This window comes from Muscardinus avellanarius (genome assembly GCF_963383645.1).
Source record: "Muscardinus avellanarius genome assembly, chromosome: 1".
NCBI lineage: Eukaryota > Metazoa > Chordata > Mammalia > Rodentia > Gliridae > Muscardinus > Muscardinus avellanarius.
The window spans coordinates 165905517-165932951 of record NC_137786.1 but is presented as its reverse complement, the minus strand read 5'-3'; the positions used below and the strand labels follow the sequence as shown (position 1 = coordinate 165932951).

Below are 27435 nucleotides of genomic sequence, written 5' to 3'. Positions count from 1 at the left end.
TTACTTGGAAATCTTGGCAATCAAAAGCATTCTGAGAGGTAGTGTCGCTTCAATCCAAGTATTGGGGGAATTTACCATCTTCTCCCAGAGAGCAACTTCCTCTGAAGTAGAATCCATCCAGTCCACTTCAGTTCCATAGCTTTTGCCTGAGATTAAAAGAGCAGTACACACACACACACACACACACACACACACACACACACCCCACATACGCAAACACACACACACACACCACATACGCAAACACACACACACACACCACATACGGAAACACACACAGAGAGAGAGAGAGAGAGAGAGAGGGAGAGGGAGAGAGAGAGAGAGAGAGATGTGAAGGATGGTCTGCATTTAGAAAAGAACATTATAGACGATCATTTCTTGGAATATCAGGTCTTTGGTGATAGTATTAGTGATAACCCCATAGAACTGTTATGGGAATTGAATAAAATAATGCACCTAAAACATTTAGTACATACAGTGACTAGTAAACAATAGATGTTATTGTTATTATTCAAAGTATGCCTTTAGCCTTGAAGGATCATACGTATTTCATAACGTTAGAGTAGTGATGAAGGCATTTCTGCCCCCATACCCCCACCAACAATAACTTCAGCACTATATGAACCGACAGGGCACCTCCTAAAGTCTTCATCTCTAGAGCCCTTGGCACACAACCCGACATTCCTTCACTCATTTGTTTCATGGCACTTAATGGAGAAAGGTTATCTGTTTTAACTAGGAAGATGCAAAGCAACAAACAAACCTCTAGTGTCTCCAGGAAAATTTAGTTCATGGAAAATTAAAAATGCAACAAGTGTTACCTGTTCCAAAGCCAATCCGAAGACCTCCCAAAAACTGGTTGGTTAGTTTGTAGTGGTCCCAGACTGTGAGCTCCACACAGGCTTCCATTAGGTCTTCAGGCCTGAACCCATCATACACCATGGTGTGATTGAAGATGGGGTTGGTGGTTTTCCCCACTGCTCTTGTCTTCTGGCGACTTTTCCTACTTGTGTCTGGAAGGATGGTACTACCAAAAAAAAAAAAAAAATCACAAAATCATTATAGTAAAGAGAGTACAAATTTATATTTTCAATATACCTCAGCCCACCTATTAAAGGTTGGCAATGCAGAAATAAATATGGAGAGATCGTTCTGGTGGTTTGGTGGAGAGCAGGGAAAGGTACATCGTTCTGGTAACAATCTAGATATAGAGTTGACCAGACTTGGTTTGAATCTTGACTCTACCATTTGTTGGCTGTGAATTCTTGGGAGAGTTTCTTGACCTCTCAGACACTCACGTCCTCATCTACAAAGTAGTAGTGGTGATGCGGACCTCAGAAGGTCAATATCAGAATTAAATAACATGTGCCAAACACTTAGTTCAGTGCCTGCATTTGGTAAGTGTTTAATGTTGTAGCAATTTCTTGAGGATTCCTTTAAAATTCAGAAGCACAGTTGACTCCTGCTGATCTGTAATAGCCTAAGGACTTATCAGTATATAGAACTTAAAAGAAAAGAAACCTCTCCAGTTTGCTAGATTGAACTTGAGAATTAAATAATATATTTCTGCAATCATTTATGCCTTGCTTGTGATTACAACTAAGTGAAATTTAAACCACCATGTAAAAGCAAGAATGTCTGAGAGTGGTCTTAGGATGGGAGACTGACCTGAGCTAAAAAACCTTACCAGCTAACATCTATGAAAGTATACACAAGTATAAGAGTGTCATAATATACAATTAAATTTTTGTCCATATATTTAAGCAGTTACAACTTGTCTTCTAGAATAGTATATGCAGATAAAATTAAAGGGAGGTAAGAGATCATACTAATACCTGTTCAGTTATTACTTAGCACCAAACACAACTTTCTCACTTAAACACACAAGCTATCCTTGCATGGTGGTGCATGCCTGTAATACCAGTACTTGGGAAGCAGAGACAAGAGAATCACAGGTTCAAGAACAGCCTAAGAAATTTAGGGAGATTCTCAGCAACCTAGCGAGACCCTGTTTCAAAGCAAAAAATGCTCCAGGCATGGTGGCACATGTTTGTAATCCCAGTACTTGGGAGGCTGAGACAGGAAGATCACAGGTTCTCAAACCAGACCTTAGCTACTTAGTGAGACTCTCCACCAATTAGTGAGACCCTGCTTCAAAATAAAGAATAAGATAAGACTAGGGGTGTAGCTTGGAGGTAGAATGCTCCTGTGTTCCATCCCAGTAGTGCAAAAAAAAAAAAAAAAAAAGGATGTGGGTGTAGCTCAGAGTTGGAATACCCCTGAGTTCAATCCCCAGTATAAACAAACAAACAAGACACCCAAACTACTATCTTAAACTCTTATGAGCTAATTCTTTTTTTTTTTTTTTTTTGCAGTAATAGGGATGGAACCCAGGGGCATTCTACCTCGAAGCTACACCCTCAGCCCTATTTTTTATTCTTTATTTGGAAACAGGGTCTCACTAAGTTGCAGAGGGCCTCACTAAGTAACTGAAGCTGGCCATGAACCTGTGATCCTCTTGTCTCAGCCTCCCAAGTACTGGGATTTTAAGTGTGCAAGTGTGCACCACTATGCCTGGCTCTGAGCTAACTCTTAGTAGGGGTTTGTATCACAAATTATTTTCCAAATATCTGCAGTCTGATGCAAAAGTCCTTTGCAAATGGGCCATAAAACATGTGGAACAAGGAAGAGAAATTCTCCCTGCTCCACAAGAAGCCAAGGAGTGTGACTTCTCACTATTAGAAATATTATCAGCTCTTTTATATTTATGGCCCTCACCAACAGATCTACCCCTAGAAGACATTGCATATAACTGAGATTGAGGTCTCTAGCTTCATTTGTACATATGACCTCTTAGTTTTATAGTTTTAAAACTAAATAAAGTCTTTGATATTCACGTTACAGATTCCTTCATGTATCCATTATACCAAGTAATTCACTTAAACTATGATGGACGAGCTTCAGCATCACAGATCTGAAACCAACCAGCAAAGGTTAGGCTTTGGTAAATGGAGGAAGGCTGAGTCTTTAATGCTATTACCATTTAACAAAAGAATTTAGATGACTTCCCCTTAGCAGTGGTAGTTCAAGGCATTCCTTTACCCAGATGTGTACTTCTCCAGTTGTAGGAAGCTTTTTACCTACAATAGAAAAAAGGAGAAAAAGTTTAATGCCATTTCTATTTTGGCAATATTGTACCCAAAGATGTCAGCTAAAAATGGTCTTGCACAAAGATACTAATGCTAGCTAGTACTTGATGGTATCAAATTAATTAATCCTATACACTCATAATTACATCTTTCATAATCTGGCTGTACTAAACTTAGCTCTATAAAATGTAATCCATCAGGCCAGGCATGGTGGTACACACTTGTAATCTCTGCATTTGGGAGGCTGAGACAGGAGGATGGCACAAGTTTGAAGCCAGCCTCAGCTACTGAGTGAGGCTCTCAGCAACTTACTGAGACCCTGTTTCCAAATAAAGTATAAAATAGGTCTGGGAGTATAGCCTGGAGGTAGAAAGCTCCTGGGTTGCACCCCCCAGTACCACCAAAAAAAAAAAAAGTAATCCATCAGAATGAAAAACATTATATTGACTCCAAGTACAGAGTATTCCATCATTCTTCTTTGGATTTTGCTTGGTTCAGCAAGTTCAGATATCAGGGATGTGAGTCAAATCATTTACAGTTATATTTAAATCATCGCAGTGAAATGCATATCCTTTCAAGCAGTAATACCATTATCAACTGGCACTGGCAGGGGGCATTTTAAACAGATATGAAAATAAAGAAACTAAAACAGGTATGGCTAAGGTATAGCCATTTTCTTCTTAAAAGTGTTTACATACTTTGAAGGGATAGTGCATATACACACATAGTTGTTAATATTATGTATTACTAACTAGTTGGCTTAGTCTGAAGTTGCTGTCTTGGCAGGGTGCAAATGGATAGAGAAACACTATCAGATTTTTCTGGATGGTTTAGCCAAGTCAACCAAATAGTATTTAATGAATACCTATAGTATTATCACTTCTATGATAGAAATGTCATTAAGATATATAAGGAATATAAAAAACGTGCCTTTGGAAGTGTTTACAGTTAAGCAGGAAAAATTAATTCAAATAAAAACTATTAAAATGTAGTATAGAATGAAATGCCAAACTATTGATACAATGTTCTAGAAAATGATGTGTTTGGTGAGGGCTAAAATAGTCTAGAAAAGCTTTATGGAGGATATGGGACTTCATTTAAGACTAGTTTAGGCTGAGGAAAGAGTAAGCCAGTCCAGGGAAGAAAACCTACTTTGACAAAGTGGAGCCTGTCACAACATAAGAGATAGTGGGGAGAATGGTAAATATGGTTGGCAGTTCTATGCATGTTGACCACAAGAGATAGGTGACCAATTATATGCAAAAGAATCGGCCTTTTAGAATGACCCCAAAGCCACAAGAAGATGGTCTGGCAGCATTTTGGCATCAGGATATGTTTTACTTGCCCTCTGAACTTATTTAAACTTAATTAGGATACCTTTTACTAGTTCAGCCACTGCCCTTGCCCTCTGTGATTTCTTTTACATAATTAGCTTCACTACTTGGTAACTGAAAGCATCTGAGTTTGCAAACCCTATTTTTTTTTTTTTTTTGTGTGTGTGTGTGTGTGTGTGTGTGTGTGTGTGTGTGTGTGGTACTGGGGGTGGAACCCAGAGGCTTTCTACCTCCGGGCTATACTCCCAGACCTTTTTTATATTTTATTTGGAAACAGAGTCTCACTAAGTTGCTGACAGCCTCACTAAGTAGCTGAGGCTGGCTTCCAACCTGTGCGATCCCCCTGTCTCAGCCTCCCAAGTGCAGGGATTACAAGCGGGCGCCACCACGCCCGGCTTAATTCATTATTTTGAAACAGGGTCTCACTGAGTTGCAAAGGGCCTCACTAAGTAGCTGAGGCTGTCTGTGAACCACAATCCTCCAGTCTCAGCCTCCCAAATGCTGGGATTACAAGTGTGCACCGTCACTCCCAGCTTAAAACCTTTCATCTTAGTTTCAAAACCCCTTTCTTGCTTCTTCTTTGTATTATATCCTACTTTATCGAGATTCCTTACTCATTTTTATGGCCTACTCTATCCCAAACTGGGAGTTCTTAAAATTCAGGGCCTCTCCTTTATCCAGTCTTTCACCCCCAGCAGTCAATATGGTGCTGGATACATAGTTAATAAATAATAAATATTTGTTCATCGCCAGGTGTGGTGTTATATGCTTGCAATCCCAGCATAAGCAGAGACCAGTGTGCAGCACCATGCCCAGCTTGAAAACCCTATTTTTTTTTTTTTTGGTAGTACTGGGGATGGAACCCAGGGCCATTCTACCTACGAGCTACACCCCCAACCCTATATTTTATTCTTTATTTTGAAACAGGGTCTCACTGAGTTGCAAAGGGCATAGGTAGCTGAGGCTGTCCACAGACCGGGGTCCTCCTGTCTCAGCCTCCCAAGTACTGGGATTACAAGTATGTACCACCACACCCAGCTAAAAACCCTAATTTTAACCATAACATTCATGTAGATTTTTTTGGGGGGGGGAGAACTGAACTTATTTATTTCCCCCATTTATTTACCTTTTTTTTTTGGTGGTGGTACTGGGGGGTGGAACCCAGGGGCTTTTTCTACCTCCAGGCTATACTCCCAGACCTATTTTATTTATACTTTTGGAAACAGGGTCTCACTAAGTTGCTGAGAGCCTCACTAAGTAGCTGAGGCTGGCTTTAAACCTGTGAGATTCTCCTGTCTCAGCCTCCCAAGCGCTGGGATTACAAGTATACACCACCACACCCGGCTTTTACTTCTGTTTTAAAACACAGTTTTGCTAGGTTGCTGAAGGTCTCCCTAGGTTACTGAGACTCTTGCTAAGTTACTGAGGCTGGCTGTCTCAGCCTCCCAAGTACTTGGATTATAGGCATGCACCATCAAGCCAGGTGGGTCAGAGTCTTAAGGATATCTTGGGGAACTTTCTTGGGAAACGGGTGTGGGGCAGGGTCTAGCGTTCATTTCCTGACAGCATTTTGCTATTTAACTGGGATAAAGACCTGAGACTCCAATGCCAAGGATACAATTAGCAATTTTGAGAAAAAGCTTTATCTCCTAGTGAGACAGAATAGGTCACACACAAGCTCTGTTTCTGTGAATTCTTCCAATTCCCACCCGTGAAAAAGAATACCCAAGTTCCATTCTTATCACGGCATGATCAAGAGACCCAAATTCTGAATACAGGAAAGGCCATTCACATTTGTGCAGATACAAAATATTTGGAGAATGAAGAGAAAGTTAAGGAGTATACACTAGATGGAAAAAAATGTATTTCCTCATAGAAACAAACAGTAGAATACTGGGTTCTAAAAGCCGGGGTGAGGAAAAATAGTTGCTGTTTAATAAATTACAGAGAATTTCAGATTTGCAAGATGAAAAAAATTCTGGAAGTCTGTTTTATAACAATGTAAGTATACTTGACATTATTGAGCTATAAACACTTACAAATGGTTAAGACAATAAATATGCTTTTTATCAAAACAGAACACTGTTTATCAAAACAACATTTTTTAGTTCACAGCTGTGAATTGACTTTGTGGGGGCTATACAATTATTAGTTTGGGCTATACAATTATTAATTTAATAAATTTGTTTAGGGTTTTAGCTTTGAAATATAATGAAATAAATCATTAGAAAAGGAGAGGGGAAAAGCACAGATGTGAAAAGAAAAATCAGTACACACCAGGGATCGGCTCTGGAACATACTGGAGAGCCAGCTTCATTTCACCTCTGTTTTCTACCTCAAGGGCAACTGGTGCTGTCTGAAAAATAAAGGCATGTCAGCAGGTGTGAGACTCAATTTTTTTTTATCAGGTTCTCAGGTACTCTTTCAGGGTCATATCTGTCCCATTTATGTGACTATGTATCACTCATAAGCGCCCTGGATTAAATTTTCTCTCTGCGTCAGAGCTAGACTGCTGTTTTATAACTTGGTAAATAATGTCGTGTGCCTTGGAAAACCTTGAAGAGCACCCAGAAAACATTACATACCCTTTAGTCTCAAAGATGGTGGAGAAATCAGAGTGGCTTACTTGGAGATACAAGAGGTATCCTGGGATGTTTTTGTTTTCAACAAAATGCATACATTTTGGTAGTTATTCAGGCAACACATAAAATAATTTGTATTCACTATCTTTGAAGGAGTGTGGATAATACTGCAGGAAGGCGAGGGAGAGAAAGTCAAATCTTACATTTTCAAAGCTGTATTAACTTCATTATTATTGACCAAGCACAAAGAAGTCTGTGCGACTCACAAAGACTAGATAATAATTTTAAAATGTGTATCTCTTACTGTTCAAGCATAAAAGAAATGGTTTTACTTTTAAATTCTGGTTATTTAGAGCCTTAGTTCTGAAACATGGGTGTGCACCAGAAACGTAATGGGAGCTAGTTAACAGTGGATACTGTTGACATCTTCTGAGGAAAAGTAAACATGGTCAAATCTGAATGAGCAGGTTATATAAAGTAATAATAATGTCTAATGGCATTTTATATGGATAATGAAACGTAACTAAAAATACCACAAAAGAAAGAAGAATGAACAAATGGAACTAAAATATTCTTGGTGCCTTTCCTTGTCCCGGAAGTGGTAAAAGTCCTAATTTGTATTAGACACTTTGTGTATGTAACTGAGGAGCAAACCCAGAGCCTTGTGCATGCCAGGCAAGCACTCTACCACTGAGCTACATCCCCAGCCGCTTCCAATGCAAGGATAAATACTGTAACGTCTAAGTAACAAGTAAGAAAAAAAATCATAATCAACATATTAAAGGAGGGAGAAATGGAATTATATGATAACTGATTAATTCCAAAGAAAAGAATTACAGAAATAATAAGAACAATGATGTGAATATTCATATTTGCATTATTTTATAGTATTAGACTTATACCCAAATATGTCAATAAGCATATTAAATGCAATAATATGATCCAATTAAATGATAAATATTTTCAGACTGAAACTATTGCTCATAAAAACATATTTTAACTACAAGATCTCAGAAAGGTTAAAAGTCATTGGGTAAAAACAAGCTTCAATCGAAATGGAAGCAGAGTTATACTAATACAGAGTTATACTAACAGAGGTATAGTAATACAGACAAGGTAGACTTTAAGGCAAGAAGTATTACTAGATATAAAAAGGGATGTTTTAAAATAATAAAATAATAAATCCATCGAAAAAATTCTAAATATATATAAACTTAAGACAAGCTATAAATAAATAAAAGCAAAAGTAAAGGATAAAAAGATAAATCCATAATCGTAATTCATAGTACACACAGGCATAAGATCAATAAAGATATAAAATACCTTAGCAATCATTATCAACTTAATAAAGAACATTATCTTCCACAATATACTTTCAAGTGACACATGGAACATTTATCAAAATCTCACCATATGCTAGGCTAAAAGTATGTCTCAAATTTCGAAGGACTGGATTATTTACGTGACTTTCCTGAAGTCTCTGAAATAGTTGTACTAAACGATTTAAACATTCTCCCTATACTCTTTTTCACTCTTTCTTCACTGAACGTACAAGCTACTCAAGTCCAACCTGCCTTTAAAATGATCCTAAGCTACAAATCAGCACTTATGAGTCAAAGGCTACTAAGGTTCTTCCTACACAGCGGATCCCAAGGCAACCAACCCAATGCCCCCCGAGCTCACCTTCCGCTTGAGAGGGTACCACCTCAGCTGTTTGCTCTGTTTGTTGTCCCAGTCCCATGCTTCCAAATCAAGTTCCACCTCCCCCAGGAAACTATTGCGCTTAAATGTATCCCGATGCCAAACAGACAGGTTCAGCTTCTGTGTCTTTAAGATTTCCTTTTCAACTTTATACTGCAGTTCAAAGAAGAAAATAAAAATAACGAATAACAGTCCTTTATGCTAAAGTTATGACAGAGATGAAAAGTAATCCCTGCACATCAGCGTTTCTCATCTATTAGGTTTCAAGACTCAAAAATAGTGCAGAGTCATCTTAAAGTGTCTTATTTCAAAGAGCAAAAATCCATCTTTCACAAAGCTGATATTCTGATGTCCTCCTCCACCCTGAAAAGCAAGCCCTGGCTCAAATATCACAGCTGGTAATAGCTTCCTGAAAACAAAAGCCAATTATTCAATTTTTGCTGGATGTTTTCAGAATAGAGAGAACATAAATCAAATTCAGTCTAAAACACAAATCAAATTTAATCCAGTTTTTGTTTTTCTGCCTGAGAACAAGGTAGTTTTCTAAATAGACTTTATAGGTGGGGGCTGGGGGAGGCGCATGTTTGTAATCCCAGCATTTGGGAGGTGGAGACGAAGGGTTGAGGTTCATAGACAGACTCAGCTACTTAGTGAGGCCCTTTGCAACTCAGTGAGACACTGTTTCAAAAAATAAAAAGACTTAAAAAATAGGGCGGAGGGTGTAGCTCGGAGGTAGAATGCCCTTGAGTCCCATCCCCAGTATCTCAAATAAATAAATAAATAAATAAATAGACTTTTTAAGAGCAATTTTAGGTTCACAGCAAAACTGAGCAGAAAGTGTCGAGTTCCTATGTACTGTCTACCTCCAAAATGTACACCTTCCTCACTACTAACATCCTGGAAGGGCAAGATGTTTAAAAAAACAGAAAGATACTCATTTTTTTTCCCAGCTTCATATGGTCAAGTAGAAAAGACTGGCATACTAAGTTTTTCATCTCAAATGCAGTCAGTCCTTAATTATATATAATCTTGGAGAGAATAATAGTACTTTTAATCTAAAAATAATCTCCATTTGGCTTTATGACATACTACTTGCATGTCCATTTTGGCTGCAGCAGAACTGCTTTTTCCTGAGTGTACCCTTTAAATTAGCTGGAATTTCTCAAGTAAAAGGATAAAGAGCTGACCCAGAAATAGACAGGGTACCGGGGTATATCACAGTCAAATGTAATTAAAAACTTTCTACAGAAAATCCACAGGTGGCTAATTCAACCATGGATGACTTGAGGGTTTAAATGTTTCTTCTTTTTCCAGAGAATAACCAAATACATGAGTTTTCATGAGGGAATGAACAATGCTTCTTATATTTTGAGTTTTAAATGATCTGCTAGTCACAACAAAGACAGCATGATGCAGTTTGGGGAAGATGGAGAATGTTGGTATGTGAGCCAGGTATACTCTCCACTCCTCTGTTCATCCATCTTTCCTTTTTTTGTGTGTGGTACTGAGGTTCCTGGAAGCCCTTCTACCTCTGGGCTACACTCCCAGGCCTATTTTATACTTTTTTTTATTTTTGGAAACAAAGTCTCTTAAGCCAGGGAGGCTGTCTTCGAACCTGCGTGATCCTCCTGTCTCCACCTCCCAAGCGCGGGGATGATAAGCGTGCGCCACCACGCCCGGCCCATCTTTCCTTTTGATAAACACTTTAGGGTGCCTCTCCTAGACACTGTACTACCTGTCAATATTTGGTACATGTTTAAGGTGTGCTCACTGCTTCACATATATTCACAAATATTTTGTCTACAGTTACTGAAGTAGGTAAATACTGTTATTTCCCTTCTACAGACACAAAAATAATCCCCATTTCTCAGATATGACATGCTGGCATATTATTTGTTCAAGGGTACAGAGTCCATGTACAACATAGTGTTAGCCTACTCTCATGGAACTTAAAATTTGGTATAAATGTAGACAATTAAACCACTAGTGAAAGTTCTGAATGTTAACATAGTCTACCATAAAGAAAGGGTATCCAGACAGCAGACATCAGGGAAATTTAGGGGTTCAGGACAGCCTTTCAAAGGAGGAAGCTTTAAGATTGTGTAGGAAGTAGTTAGGGAAAGAATGTGGGGGAGACTAGTCCCACCTGAAGGAAGAGAAAGAGCAATGCAAGAAAAAGTACTCTCTCTAAAGTATAGAAAGGAACAAAGACCTTGGACTACTCCATAGTACAGACTAGAACCAAAATGGTGAAAGAGAAAAGTTAAGGTTGGAGCTCTGGTTGTGCAGGGATGGTGTGCATGCTACAAAAGATAGATTTGCCCCCTAGGGTTATGAGAATCCTAAAATATTTAAATATGATCAGAATTGCCGGGCGTGGTGGTGCACACTTGTAATCCCTGCACTTGGGAGGCAAAGACAGGAGGATCACGCAGGTTCAAAGCCAGCCTCGCTGGCTTAAGAGACCCTGTTTCCAAATTTAAAAAAAAGTATAAAATAGGTCTGGGAGTGTAGCCCGGAGGTAGAAGGGCTTCTATGAACCCCAATACCACACACAAAAAAATATGATCAGAATTCTGCTCTAGATGAACTCCACCTGCAATGCTAAATTTAGTCCTCTATGTGTCCTTGAAAAAATTCATTTCTCTAAGTTTCCATTGCCTCTTCTGCGACATGTAAATGACACCTGCCTGGCAAGGTATGCACAACATTCATGTGTCTCATCTCCGACCATGCAGATTCCCAGAAAATGTTTGTTCCTTTCCTTCTGTTCCCTTGGTGAGCGACTTTATCTACACATGTAACTACCCAAGAAGACATGGCTATTAAAGTTGCATAGGTCAACGCGTAGGATTTTCCTGCATAGAAAGTTCAGAGTTACCCTCAATATCTCGTTATACACCGGATTCAAGGTTTTCTTCACTACGAGTGTTTTCTTCTTTCCCATTTTGCCTTTGTCTGGTAACAGATAGGTCTTTACATATCTAAAAAAAGAGACATAAATAGACAAGAAGGTCAGAGAAGATAAAAGTGATGTTTCCACTTGTACTTTTTTTTTTTTTTTTTTTTGGTGGTACTGAGGTTCCTGGAAGCCCTTCTACCTCTGGACTACACTCCCAGACCTATTTTTTTATATTTTTATTTGGAAACAGGGTCTCCTAAGCCAGTGCGCGCGGCTGTCTTCGAACCTGCACGATCCTCCTGTCTCTGCCTCCCAAGCGTGGGGATTACAAGCGTGCGCCACCACGCCCAGCTCTACTTGTACTTTTTTAAAAAAAGCATTGGAAGCTGACAGCAGAAATAATGATCTCATAACAATGAGAAAAACAGTAAATACATGTTCTCACCAACACCTTTATAATTGAACATTTAAAAGCATTTTAATGGAGTGAACATTTAACATTGTTTTGAAGATTTTTAAGGGAAAGTTCTTGAATTTAGTTTTTTCCTTTGGTCTTACATCATGTGTATGAGGGGGAGGGAAATAGAGAGGAAAATAGACCTCTAATGGACAGCCTAATTATCTTGGCTTGTTTCCCATTGAGAAAAGACATTGATGCTTGCAGTATTCTTCTTAAGTTTTGTTATTGTCTTTTGAATAAAATTAGTCTTAATATACATCTAATTGAGCCACATTTAATGAAAAAAAATGAAGGATCCTGAACCTCTCTGTTTTTACAACAAGAATAAAAGAAAAAGGACTTGGCTTGACCCAGAAAAAATAATTAAGAACCAGACTTTTGTAATGGGATAAATGGGGAACACTATTCAACTTTTGCAAACAAACTAAAATGCAATCAAACTTGATTTAAAAATGAATTAGGCCAGGAATGGTGGCACCTGCCTATAATCCCAGTACTTGAAAGGCTGACAGAAGGACTTCAAGTTTGAAGCCAGCCTCAGAAGTTTAGCAAGATACTCAGCAACTTAATGAGCCCTTGTTCCAAAATAAAAAATAAAATAGGACTGGGAGTATAGATGAGAAGTAGAATTCCCCTGGGTTTCATCCCCAGTACCAAAAAACAAAACAACAACAACAAAAATTCTATCAGACCTAGTTTAACCATGAAAACTACCTCATTATAAATTCTTAACTATTGTTCTAACAATAAGCATTAAAAAGTTTGAAAGTAAGGCCAGGGGATGTAACTCAGTGGAAATTTGTCTAACATGAGCAAGGCCCTGAGTGAAATTCTCAGTATCACAAAAAAGAAAAAAATTCAAAAGTTTTAAAGTCTGCTCGAAGCCCGATGTGGTGGCTCACTCTTGTAATCCTAGTACTTAGGAGGCTAAAACAGGAGGACCACAGGTTCTAGGCAGCCTAGCAACTTGTGAGGACCTCTCCAAAGTAGTGAGATCCTATTTCAAAATAAAAATAGAATAGGGCCGAGGGGTGTAGCTCAGAGACAGAATGACCCTGGGTTCTGTTCTCAGTGCCACAAAAAAGAAAAAAAAAAGTGAAGAAAATATCCTAGAAAGAGACTGGAGTTCAAGGTTTCCTTCTTCATTTTGCTGCTATCTGAATTCATGAATACGGACCACTTGTCTTCTCCAACGTTTGTTTCCTTATCTGTAAAATGAAGGAACTAGACAAGATAACCTAAAAGTGCCTTCCCAGTTGTACCACGGTGTGCTTCTCAGTGAGCTTTATAATGTTAGGCACAGCAATTTAAAAAATAATAAAATAGCATTTTTCTCCAATATCCCAAATATTCCTTTTAACATAGACACACAAGGACCTTCCCTTTGGTTGCTTTCATTTTTTTCCTTTTCAATTCCTTACAACGTTAACATTTTGAGAACTAAGAGAGAGTGGGTGACTATAAAATATACTTACGGGTCTGAACGTTGTTTTTTAGCATCCGCTGCTGCCAAGTCCTTACACTGGGCCACAAACACATGCAACTCCTTCAGTGAATCCACATATTCGATTGCAAACTGAATATTTCCTTTCACTTCCAGATTGCCAAAGTCTCCGCTATAAACACTCATCACACTGCCACTCACCTGGATGGTCAGAAACATAAAGCATTTGTCTCTGTCTCATTTGTGAACCCATAGCAAGGAACATAGACCTAATTCCTGCTTTGAATTATTTTTCTACATTCCATGTAAAAGCAGTTAACTTAATATAGCAAAGGACTTATCAACACAGACAACCTGACATGATATACATGGCTAGGATTATTTTAAGTTACTCCTAAAAGACAAGGATGGAAAGTTAAATGCAAAACTATTCACATGCTGGCTCATTTCAAAATAATTTTATGCTAGGTAGTATTCAAAGTTCCGTTTTAGGCATGCGTAATAAAGTGCTAAAGAAAGAGAATGTGAGAAATCCCAGCACACAAATCACAGTGATGCATTGCTTAAATTTCCAAGACACTAAAAAGGAATTTTACCATGTTGCCCATCCACTAAATCTAGGAAAAAGCTTACTGAGCCATGCACTTTTAGAGGTCAGGAAGCGTAGAAAATAGATGATTGATGAAGGGGTTCAAAGCCTTCCCAAGGGCATATATTATCAACAAAAATCAATTTAAATAGATTTTTTAAAAGGTTTTAGAAATGCAAGACTGGTAAGAATTTAGTGTGTGTGTGTGTGTGTGTGTGTGTGTGTGTGTGTGTGGTACTGGGGGTGGAACCCAGGGGCTTTTCTACCTCTGGGCTATACTCCCAGACCTTTTTTATACTTTATTTGGAAACAGGGTTCACTAAGTTGCTGAGAGCCTCACTAAACATCCAAGGCTGGTTTGGAACCTGTGTGATCTTCCTGTCTCAGCCTCCCAAGCTCTGGAATTACAAGCGTGCACCACCACGCCAGGCTTGGCTAGTAAGAATTTAAGCAAACATCATTATTTGTGTAGCATACCTGGTGGGATATATGTTTGTATATGTGTATGCTGTAAAAATGTTTAGATGAGTGTATCTCAGTACACTTACATATGCATATTTCTATACACATACTACATGCACACACAGAGCTACCTCACTGTTTACTATAAGTTCCATGTAAAGTTAAATTCTCTTAAATCTGTTCTGAGCAACCAGACTTAGGGAGCTTTTCTTTTTAAACTCTGTTCTGATCCTTCTATAAAACAAAGATTCACGTCTCCTGTATTTGTGTGAGTCAGTATATTTATTCAACCAGCTTATTAAAAGGAGAGGTACAATTATATTCCTGTAAACAGTATATAAACACATATCTGATATAAGCAGATTTTTATAATAGTTACCCTATTTTGTTGCACAGAAAAAAAAATGGTGGTGTATCTTTGGGGCAATTTAAGTTTATTTTTGAAGTACTTGCATCCAAAATATTTTTTCTAAGGGATCTGAATTCCCTTATTCTTAAAAAAAATAAAAAAAGAAAGCTGAACAAACCAGAAGTTAATTATGGATTAGAGAAAATGCCTGTGCCCTTGGCGTCTGAAAACTACAACAGGAAGCCACTTTACAATGAGCAGGAGGAGTGTTGCAAAGCAAGGTCTAGAGCAGCCAGAAGATATTAATACGAAGCCTCTTGTTTACATACAGAAGACAGGGACGTCATGCCAGAGGAACTGCTAAGATTGGTTAAAGAGCTGGCGCTCTTCTTGTGTCTGATGAGCTGGTAGCTGCTTTCTGATGCTGTATCTGTTTCTCTGTCATCGCTCTACAAAACATCATATAATATGCACAGTATTTAAATATTTAAATTAGGAATGAGTCAAGGTCAGAATCTGTTTAGGCAAAGATAATATCTTGGATCCACTGATCTATGACATTTCCCAAGGTCGAAGGATGCTAGGGCTAATTGCCAGGGAAAAGGATTCAGGGTGGAACAGGTGATCTATACTAGATCTCACCTAAAGAGGAAGGAAGTCCTTAGGACTGCTGTGAGCTTTCTAGTCTGTTTAAAAATATTATATATTTATGTTGTCTGGAGAATGTCATTCACATACATGGAAAATCATCCAGACAATAAGAATTTGTACATATATATATATATATATATATATCCAAAATAAAATTTTCTTAAACCACCCTTTACATATTTCTATGCTGTTATTATGCTTCTTTTTATTGCTATAGGAAAGTTATATTGAATTATACATTCTACCTACATTAGATTTTAACACATTTCAAAAAAATTAAATTGCAGTAAGATACGTATTTTAACCATGTCTCAAGAAATGTCTAACCTGGGACAAGAAAAGGACGTATCAGTGGCTTTTGCCACTGATAAATGAGTTTTATTATATTTATACCTAAATTTTATTGGATATCACTTACAAACTTGACCCAGAATTAGCTCCTTTTGTGGTTAGAAAGTGTGTGGAGCAGTTGAGTGGTGTCTGGGGTTATGAAGGAGTAGTTAGTTCATGCCAACATATTCCAGGACCATGCAATTATGCATCAATATAATGGATGCCAGTTCTAATGCAGGTTAATAAAGGAGTTAAAGAAAACAAAATGAATGATTTACATGAAGGAGAAGTGAGACTTCTCTCAAAAATTAAAAAAACTCCACCCTTCTAAAGGTCATCGTTGTCATACTCTTTTCCCACATGCCTAACAGTCCATCATTTTCCTTTATTCTAGCACATTTTATAGTCTACCTAGTTTACCATAATTAGTGAACTATTGGAAGGATGAGATCTTGTTTTATTCACCCAGAATAGTGATTTTCATATAACATATATTAATTAATGTCAAGTCTCAGAGGGACAGGGGACAAAGGAGCAAGGCCTGATTTCACCTTCGCTTCCTTCAATCTCCAGTTCAACCCTACATACGTGGAAAGGTAAAACAGTACAGTTCAATTTCGGCATCACTGATACACAATGCCAAGGGATTTGAATTTTCTTCTGTGTGGGATTATGAGACAGGTTAAAGCTTAAGGGAAGAGAAAAATTAAAAACCAGAAACGTATATGATTTACCTCTCAAATTATTAAATGGTTATTAAATGGTTCATTCCTATGACCATCCAAGACCAAAGCAGATCTATGAAGATAAAAAATCACAGGCCTTGCACAGGACGCCTACCATTAGCTTCCAGTTTCTGAGTTAGTTCCAAAAAATAAAAAGGTTCTTCCCAAAATAACTGTATTGCAGACTCCTAAGCATATGCAAGGGCTGAAAGTTGGCAGGTAACAGTTGATCTGAGGCCCAAAGAGAGACAGAAGGTACCAGGATGGGAGGGTATGTAATTTCTATGTTACCCAGAATATTCTTCACAGTCCTTCTACCAAGAGAATGCTTGAGGAGAAAACCTTTTATTTCACTACTAGAAATCAAATCAAAACCAAAAATAGCAGCAGCTAACATTTACCCGGTAGCCCCTATGTGCCAGGAACTGAACTATCTGTATTTCCTGTATTAGCTGCTGATTCCCTACAACTTCATGGTATAGGTACTGGGAAATCAGCTTCAGGGAGACTAAAGAATTTCCCCATGACCACACAGTATTCCTTTGATTACTTTTAATATTATTTTAAACATAAACTCTTAAGAGTCTTTTATATTGCTTTATTTAATTAACTTCTCGGGTTGCTAATAGCAAGTTAGTCTTAATAGCCAGAGAATGTCTGATTCTAGATCTCAAAAGCTTAGCTACTTAGAAAGAACGTGAGATAGGATCTTAATGAAATAAAAAAAAAAAACTGAGTTAAAGCCCTAGATTTAGTTTTTAGTAGTTCTTAAATGTTGGGGAAGTGATTTAACCTCTCTAAGGCTCTTTTATTTTTTTAAAAAATGGAGAAAATAGTACCTATAATGCATACTTAATAAGAATTGAATGATAGAATGAGTATAGAGTGCCTATAATACTAGGTACTCAACGAGTAGTGGATAACAGTCAGGTTCTTTCTTTCTTTCTTTCTTTCTTTCTTTCTTTCTTTCTTTCTTTCTTTCTTTCTTTCTTGTGGTATTGGGGATGGAACCCAGAGGCTTTCTACCTCCAGGCTATACTCCCAGACCTATTTTATACTTTATTTGGAAACAGGGTCTCACTAAGTTGCTGAGAGCCTCACTAAGTAGCTGAGGCTGGCTTCGAACCTGTGCAATCCTCCTGTCTCAGCCTCCGAAGCACTGGGATCACAGGCGTGTGCCACCACACCCAGCAGTTTCTTTCTTAAGGCAGGATGATTTAGTGGTCACCAACATAGGTATCTGACTGGGTGCTAGTCCTGGTTCAGCTCCCTTTGGCTAAGTGAGGTCATTTAACCTCTCTTAGTCTCAGTCTTCTTACTTGTAGTATCTGGGGATAATGGTGATCCATTTCTCCCAGGGTTGTTGGAGGATTAAATGAGATACAAAATGTAAAGTCCCTGTCACTCAGCTCATGCTTCTTAAAGTTTGCTGTGTCATTGTTACTTTATATTTATTATTTTAACAAATGCTTTCAAGGTAGTCATTACAATCTAGACTAAGATTTCACAGACTGACTCTAAACTACAGAAGGGTAGTTATTTCATGCCAATCATTTCTGCTTGAATTTCTTATTTTGTACCTACTTTGAAACAAAACTCACATTCCCAAATCTAAGCAATCTGACTTCACTGACCTAAAAGAGCTACTGTTTAAGTCAAGTGTGAGATGCCTTGTCTCCTTCCAGGATCAACAACACTGCCTCCTCCAGTAGCTTGGAAAGCAAGGGGCAGTCCTGTTGACCTCTTTGGTCTCTGCCACAGTGGAATATAAACACACCAACCCTGGCATAGCAAATCTACCTATCTGACTCCATTCTTCAGAAAATATAAAGGACAAACTTGCCTCATCTTGGAGAAATGCTGGAACAGACTTGCTCATCCTTTTGAGTTTGTCGGGGTGGGAAAACAGATTATCAGGTTGCGAAGGCTCTGTGGAAACTAAACAGCAGCATTTCGATTTCAAAATTATTCTTTCAATTTTCAGACATTAGTCATATATTGAAAACTCTTTTCTTTCATCTATGAACAGACATGTTTAGTAAAAGAAAAGTTCAAGGTATAGTAGTTCACATGCAAATGATGAGGTAAGCAACATGCAACTTTTATAAAATTTATATATGTAAGTGTGTGTGTGTGTGGAGAGAGAGAGAGAGAGAGAGAGAGAGAGAGAGAGAGAGAGAGAGAGAGAATGAATGAGCGAGCTAGCAAGGAGTTGAACCAAATACAAATATAATTGATATTTTAAAAATTATTTCTTTAATAAAACACACTTCCTTATTGAACTGGAGCTAGACTGAATTATTCTGTCAGTGTGAAATGGTTTTACTTATTTTTCTGCATCAGAGCTTTGAACCCCTTGTTCTATAATTTATTGGTTCACCTCCTTGAGATACATTACTAACATGCTGCAGGCTGAAAAACTATTTCATCTGAACAGTAAGGATCTTTATCACAACTCAATAACTAAAGAGTCCTTTTTTCTTTCCTTTTCTTTCTTGAAGAGTTCTTTTCTATTGAGGGTCTAAGAACAGTTTGTTTATGTAGTGATCATGAGGATTCCTTTTCTAATAGTGTTTCTCATTTAGAATTAGTATAATTTTAAAACTAATATTTGAAAAACATAAATTATTTAGAACTTTTAACTTAGAACAGTTTCAATATCCCAAGGCAAAGTCTAGATGGTTCAAACTAGGATACTGTAAGAATTTAATATGAAAATATAGCATCTCTTCTTTCTGATGTAATAAGTATGTGTATAGATATCACAATAAGAGTAAATTTAACCCTAATTTACATATCCCGAGTTAGACAGTTGTATTTTCTTTGCCTACAATCACAATGTTTAAGCCTTTCTTATGGTGAATTATAATTCTTATAATGAAGTAATTAATTTTTGTACCTCCAGGTACAAAAAAAAATGCTTTCTACCTCCAGGTTATACTCCCAGACCTATTCTTATATTTTTATATTTGGAAACAAGGTCTCACTAAGCTGCTGAGGGCCTCACTAAGTAGGTGAGGCTGGCTTTGAACCTGTACCATCCTCTTGTCTCAGCCTCCCAAGTACAAGGATTACAGAAATGTGCCACCATGCCCAGCTAATAATTAATATTTTTCAAGACACTTAAAACAGTGCCTGGTATAGAGTAAATTATGTATAAGTATTTTCAAAAGAAATAAATATTATCTGATAGAGAATCTTTAAATTATATTGTAAAATCATCTTGGCTTTATCATTAAAAGAGATATTAGGAAAAGAGATAAAAATCAAATCACATTTCTATATACAACTCAGACTCAAATTTAACCCTAAATATTAGCTAAATTCATCCTTAGCTAAAACAAATTTAAGTTTGAGAAAAACTGAAATTTGAGCTACACATACTCAATAGACGCTTATTCACAAATCAATTCTCACTTTATGTTTACAAAGATAAATGCACATGAAAATCCATTTATAGTCTCATTAAAATACTTACTTTAATCACTTCCCATTAAATAATTGTGTGTGTGTGTGTGTGTGTGTGTGTGTGTGTGTGTGTTGGAGTAAGTTTTATAGGTAGCAGTATAAGATCCCATAGAATGGCCCAATGAGAATGTAAAAACGTTTTGTTACGACAACACTGCTCCTGTTATTTTCAAAATGTATCATTTGATAATGGAATGTGGGTCAAATTCATATTCCCACTACTGAAAACAAGTCAATTTTACATGTATAGGCTTTAATTATTGTGATTTTAATCATATATTTGATCTTATCTTATGGTAGGAATATATTCTTCACTAGTGAAAAGGCACCAAAAGTGATCTCAGAAAATATTACTAAAAAGAGAGAGAGAGAAATTAATTTACCCAGAGTCAGCACACAATTGGTCGATTTGCCTTTGACCAATAGTTAAGCCATTTGAGAGTTCATGAATAAAGATACATAGGCAAATATCTCCAAGTTTCCTTGGGCCAAATGTTCAACGAAAAACAGTTAAGTAAAGTCAAATGCCCCAAATGAAGCGTATCTCAGTTCAAAAGCAACTGGAAAAGCCTCTTTATCCAGCACCTCTTCAGGGCAGAAGTCTTGTTTTGTCGGCAGCAGCCAGACACACTCACACATACTCACAAGGGCAGGCCTGGGTTGTCTTCTTTCCTAGGCAGTTCTTAAGAATTCGTCAAGTCATGTGCCAAACCACAGCGCCTGCACTGCTGGCAGGAAGATCTCATGAGCAAAGTTTCAGGTTTCATACTAGATGTCAGTGACTTCTAGCATCAGCACGTTTGTCTCTTCCTAACGGCTCCTACATCTAGCTACTTTCCTTATTAAAGCCTGTTAGCACATCCAAAAGCTGTTGGTAAATTATTATTAAAAGTACTGTAGGCCTGAGGACGGGTATGTGTATTATTTCTGTCCTACCTCTGGTGCCTGGGTTTATGAAACTGACTGAAACTGGGGAGCCAAGAAATCACACGCACGTAACTGCATGCTTTCCCGGGCCACACAAACATCTTTTAATGCATAGTCTGTCCTAAGACAGTAGTCACAGTTAAGCAGTATAACCTTAAGGCTGAACAGAAAGGAGGAAGAAAACATTATCTTCGCTTTGTGGCAGGCATTAATTTGTTGGTAGATACTTGTTGACATAAAAATAAATTTATTTCTTAGAATCAGATATTTACTTGTCTTTTACATTGAATTCTTATTGTTCACATTCAGTTTTTAACCTGAGTTTAAACACTGGACATAATAAAATTTGCTTTTATAGATATGTAGGGAGACATGCAACCATACTACCTATGAACTTAGTTCTTTCTTGAATCCAAATACAGGATAAAATTGCTTCACGAACAGTCTTGTGTAGAGGACACAAGAGATCCATTACTCAAGACCACACCACAACATAAACGACAACTGAAATCACAAGACGCCAGCTGGATTTTAAGCATAGACTCAAAGAGCAGACTCAAAGAGCAGAAAGACTGATAAAAGTTAAGAGCAAGAACAGTATCTATTTATATTTTAAAATATATGTCTCCCTCAGTGAAACCACAAGTTATTCTTTCCACATGGACAGTAGCAAAATGTTTTTGTTTTTTTTTTTTGGTCGTACTGGGGGTGGAACCCAGAGGCTTTCTACCTCTGGGCTATACTCCCAGACCTATTTTATATTTTTCATTTGGAAACAGGGTCTCACTAAGTAGCTGAGGCTGGCTTCAAACCTGTGCGATCCTCCTGTCTCAGCCTCCCAAGTGCGGGGATTACAAGCGTGCGCCACCATGCCCGGCACAAAATGTTTTTAATAAACCCTTATCAAAATGAAATAGTTTTGCAAGCTGCAGGAGTTCAGCGAGTATAAATGCTGTGTTATTAGTGGGTTAGTTCTTTCAGTATATTTAACACTATGTAGAACAGAACATTTAGACATTTGTGGAAAAGATCCTGTTACTCACTTCCTGATATGCATTCATTTGTATCTGGTTCCTGATCTGCTTTTTGATCTACTCAGAAGAGTAACATGGAGAATAAATACCATTTTAATCGAAGGATTAAACAGGCATAAAAGTCAAGCTCAAATAGTTTCACAAACTGAACTTGCAAAATACATGACAGGTTTTTAGCTTGCTTTCATCCATATCCCAGTAAACTCTTCTTTAGGCTCTCCAGGGTCTCCTGTTCAACGAAAAATCTACAATCCAGCATGGGTGATGTGTAGGCTCCTTCCTATAATTTGCTAACCTCAGAGCATGGGAATGGGAGGAACACTGAATTAGGAGCACCAAGCTACATTTCTATCCCCTGGCTTCCCACTGGCTGATTACTTCAGGATGGTAGAAGAGTCATCCAATTCCTCTGAGCTTTTCTTATTTACCAAATGAAGGTTAAAAATCTTTACCTCACCTTCTTCAATGAGATAGTTAAAAATATAGAATGAAAAAACAAAACTATCACATAAAAATAAGGAATGACCTTTGAGGAGCTCTATTGCTACATTTTGTAAGGGAAAGCTCAAGGAATATACATTTTTATGACTAAAGTGAGAAAAATTTATAAAACATTCAAATGTTATAAACGAAACATTTGCAAAAATTCTGAACTATAAAAAATTAGACTCGTTTTATTCCCAACCCCACCAAGTCTCTATTACCCATACGTTTAAGAATGAGCTAAGCAGTAAAGGACTCTCTGGCTCCCTCCTTAATATGCAGAATCAATTAATCTCTCTCAGCCTACATTTTTTACACAAGCAGAGGCAGGATCCCCCACCCTTGTTCTAGGACCCTTTCCTCAGAATTTAAAGCTGTACCAGTTGTGTCCAGAGAGAGAGAGATCTAAATGCTCAGAAATGAGAGTCAAACATAAGAATAACTTAACCCAGGAACACACTCTACTCTTTCTGCCTTCAAAAGGAGTTCAGCACGTCAGAGGAGTAAAACTCAGCTCATACCCATAGAAATACAATTTCCTATTTATAGAAACCCTTGCTTCCCAAGGGTCTCTGATGAAATCCTCACATCAGCATCACCAGCAGAAGCCTTAAAAATATAAATAGTACTAAATGCACCAACTCAGAACCTTTATTATAATAACTTGGGCACCATTCACCACACAGTGGCAAATGACGTCCTTCTATTTATCCAACTGCTGCACGCCAGAGACTGCCCACCATCACCCCAGAACTTAACACATAGACAGACATGCGAATACATAAAGATATTTACCATCTTCAGCACTACGCACTAATTCTTCTGGCGGATTATCTACTTTTGCTTGATCTGTTCAGGAGAAATTAACAAATGGTTAACATGGCTGACCCTTGGAGAGAAAAGAACAATGAGATTGTCCCTGGAAGCTCCCGGAGTTGGAAGCAATTAGTCAAGAGGCAGTGAGGGGTGCAACCAAGATGTCTTCCCCCAAATACTTTCTCTTTAGCTACTTGAGCCAGTGCCATAGCGGGAGCTCCCATTTCAGCCCGATGCAGCTCACATCAGCACGCTGCTGCACACGATTCCCAAGGGTTAGAGGGTTAGCGCGGAGCAAGCAGTCAGCCGGTCTCAGCGGCAGGAGAAAGCACAGGGCGGCAACAGCCTCTCTATTCTTCTAGCCAGGGTAAGATGCTGGCCATGACTAACACCTTCCCAAACCTATGGTCATTAACAAATACTTGTGTGTGTGCATCATCGTTTGCATGCGCCTCTGGGAGGCTTGCTTGGGAAGTCAACTGGAGAGATGTAACAGGGGACCAGCTGCTAAGTGGAATTTTGGCAGGCTAGTGTGAGAGTGGGTATCGGTATTTGGAAGGGAGCCTGTAGGAATACCCGTCAGCTGATGGTGATTTTTTTTTTTTAACCCTACACATTCCTGAGTATTTTAAAGCAGCACCATGGAAATAGCCCTGTGTTTCACAGGCAAGAGGTCTGCTAAACTGGACAATTGTTGTTGAGTTTTTTTTTTTTTTTTTTCCTCCTTCAGGGCCCATCATGGACACAAGGAAGAACAATCAGGGTGCCCAACAAAAGATTGGGCTCGCCTTCTCTGGAAGCATTCAGGCGGATGTGGGGGCTGGCCACCTGTTAAGGAGGCTTTGGAGGGAATTCCTGCTTTGGGGGAGGTAAAAATGGGTGACCTTCAAGTTCCTTCCAACCCTGAGATTCCAAGATCCTTGGGAGGGTTAAAACTGCATTCCAAATTGGGGAAATAGTCTTCAGAGCTCTGGGAATCATGAATTTTAGGACTTACATAAAAAGTTTTATTTTTTCTTTTAAAACTCTGATGTTTTAGTCTCAATTGCAGATGCCTGAAAACTGTTCTAAACCAGATAATGGTCAATAATCAATTATATGGGCTTTTTAGGGGTTAACTTTGACTCAACCATTTTTCTCATGACCATCTGCAATCCCAGGGGTATATTCTAGTTTCAAAACAGTAAGGGCTGGGGGTGTAGCTCAGTAGTAAAGCACTTGCCAAGCATATGTGAGCCTATGTGTTTGACCCCCAACACCAGAAAGAAAAAAAAAAGTAAGACAAAATTCCTAGCAGTCATGGTTTCTAAGTCCATTTTTTCTGGCACACAAGTCACTAGATGAATTATGCTTTCTGTTAGTACTAAAGAAATCCTTCACCAATTACAGCAGCAGAAAGTGGAAAATAGTGTGCCTAATGTATTTATTGCATGTTAGGCAGTCTTGGGGCATATACTCCCAGTATGCAAAAGTGTGTGAATACAAAAGAAGAATATATATATATATATATATATATATATATATATATATATATAGAGAGAGAGAGAGAGAGAGAGAGAGAGAGAGAGAGAGGAAAAGTCATTGATGGTAGGAACTAATTCTGTTCCATATCATGCAAAATTAAGACCCAATACTGTCATATATAACATGGTCACTTCATACGTACTGTTGATGGGAGCTTGTTATTTTGAGTCCAAGCTCTGCTGTGTGATACTAAGCAAGTTATTTTTACCTCTCTGAGCTTTCTGTTTCTTTTTTTTTTTTTTTTTTTTTTGGTGGTACTGGGGTTCCTGGAAGCCCTTCTACCTCCGGGCTACACTCCCAGACCTATTTTTACATTTTTATTTGGAAACAGGGTCTCCTAAACCAGCGCGCGCGGCTGGCTTCGAACCTGCGCGATCCTCCTGTCTCTGCCTCCCAAGCGCGGGGATTACAAGCGTGCGCCACCACGCCCGGCCTTGAGCTTTCTGTTTCTATCTATAAGGTAGAAATAATTCATTTTTCATAGGGTTGCTTGTGCTGGTTAAATGGGATAAACCGTGGAAAATTCTTAGGCAATTTTTGGTCCATAATATTCAGGAAATTTGTTCCACCAGTACTCCCAGGTACCACAATTCTTTAAAACCCACCGTCTTTGACTAAACACTCAAGCTGGGGTGCTTTGATTCAAGGAAACCAAGTAGTTTGAGAATCAAAACTCATGCATTATTTTACAAGCAAAGTTACAGACACATAAGGGTGAGCCTCTGACTCAGCACACTGGAGGAAGGTTATCCTCATGTGTTAATCTCTGCAGTAGGGGTTCAGTGCACGACCACATGCGGGAGGCCACAGAAGAGTACAGAAGCATTAAAGCTTTAATGGGCATGAGCAATGGGGAGAACTTCATTCTCACTTGATGAATCTGATGAAATGTCTTCTAGACTTTTGGAAGGCACTTTCCTAGCAGCGTTCATTTCCAAAGCTTTCAAAACAGGACTGGGTTCTTCTTCTGAACCTGTTACAAGACAAAACCCATGAACGCTGCACAATACAAAAGAAACAAGCTTTTTAATAACCAATGGACAGTGGTAATTAAAAGTGAAATGATAGGTCAAAAGGGGAAATTAGGCTCTATGACCTCCTACTTTTACTTGTTCTAAGAAGCATTACCTCATAGAAGAAAATAAAATTTCTCTACTATTAATATGTTCTTTAGAAAACAATTTTCCTGGCTAAGAATTTTTCATAAACATAAATCATATAGAAGCAAAATTCACACATGGGTCTCCTGGTTTACTATTTTGGAGCATGATTTATGTTGTGCCAGACTTTGAATCCTCCCACTTAACATTTTAGCTTTTGAGGATGTTAGGAGGGGGGAAAAAACTGAAAACCATGGAAGGCGGGATTCAGATGTTTAATATCTATGTATACTTGGGCACACAGATGGCTCTACAGATTAATAGGTGTAGACTTTCTAGATTTCATGATTTAGTAAAATTTCAAACAAAATATTGGTAAGTAAATGGAGTAGTTACTTTTTTTTTTACCTAATTGAGGCATTTTAAAGGGGAAGATAGGGATCCTACTATTTACTAATGCCTTTATTTTATAAAAATAAAGTCATTTTAGAGCAAAGAGGGAAAAATGATAAAAGGCATAATTTCAGAATAAGGAAATTCTTTAAATATAACTACAAAAATTCTCTAAGCTGTGAATTTTTTTTTATTTTAACACTTAAAAATCCATTCTGAGTGAGTATTAACATGCATCACTCCCTAGTCTCCCTACCTAAAAGAGTGGCTGGCAATAGGCACTTCAAACATATTTGCTGAAACTGGGTGTGGTGGCACACATGAGTGCGATCCCAGTACTTAGAAGCCAAGAAAGAATGATTTCAGGTTTGAGGATAGTCTCTGCAATGTAGCAAGACTCTCAGCAACCTAGCAAGACCCTCTTAACTCAGAAGTAGAATGCCTCTGAGTTAAATCACCACTACCACACAAAAAGAAAAGAAAAAATGTATGTATTTCTGAGTCAGGCATGGTGAAATATACCTGTTATCTCAGTCCTTGGGAGACTGAGACAGGAGGATCCCAGGTTCAAGGCCAATCTCGGCAACTTAGCGAGACCCTAGGCAACTTAATGAGACCTTGTTTCAAAATTAAAAAAAAAAGGGCTGGCTCAGAAGTAGAATGGTTATGAATTCAATCGCAATACCAAAAAGAAAAAAGTTGAATCAATGATTAATTAAATCAATGAATCAATTAATTCAGAACCCTTCTGTAGATAATAATTTCCTGAAATACATTCCAGTTCTGCCTAATGCTCATATGCATTCCACAGCAAGTGGATTCTAAGACAAATTAGATGTGGGATGTCCTTTGTTTAAATATAAGAGGTTTCTTATTGCAGATCTTCTCAGAGATTTTAATATGCTAATAATTATATATATATATATATATATATATATATATATATATATATAGTCTCCCAGCATTTCCAAAAGTATTTCACCACAAAAACTACCCCCAGCCTCCAACA

The 27435-nt window shown here is 38.0% G+C and overlaps 1 protein-coding gene across 1 annotated transcript in view; it reads right to left on the bottom strand.

The window, feature by feature from the left end:
* The window catches only part of SYTL2 (synaptotagmin like 2), a gene marked incomplete at both ends in the record, with an annotated part of 67159 nt that continues 39724 nt past the window's right edge, over positions 1–27435 (bottom strand). The window contains 12 exons of the mRNA XM_080689221.1: positions 1–146; positions 822–1027; positions 3041–3140; positions 6761–6839; positions 8749–8919; positions 11648–11750; positions 13604–13773; positions 15302–15421; positions 18525–18619; positions 22120–22167; positions 23389–23442; positions 25805–25906. Of these exons, the coding sequence (XP_080545347.1) occupies positions 1–146; positions 822–1027; positions 3041–3140; positions 6761–6839; positions 8749–8919; positions 11648–11750; positions 13604–13773; positions 15302–15421; positions 18525–18619; positions 22120–22167; positions 23389–23442; positions 25805–25906 (1394 nt within the window). The remainder of the gene's footprint in view (positions 147–821; positions 1028–3040; positions 3141–6760; positions 6840–8748; positions 8920–11647; positions 11751–13603; positions 13774–15301; positions 15422–18524; positions 18620–22119; positions 22168–23388; positions 23443–25804; positions 25907–27435) is intronic.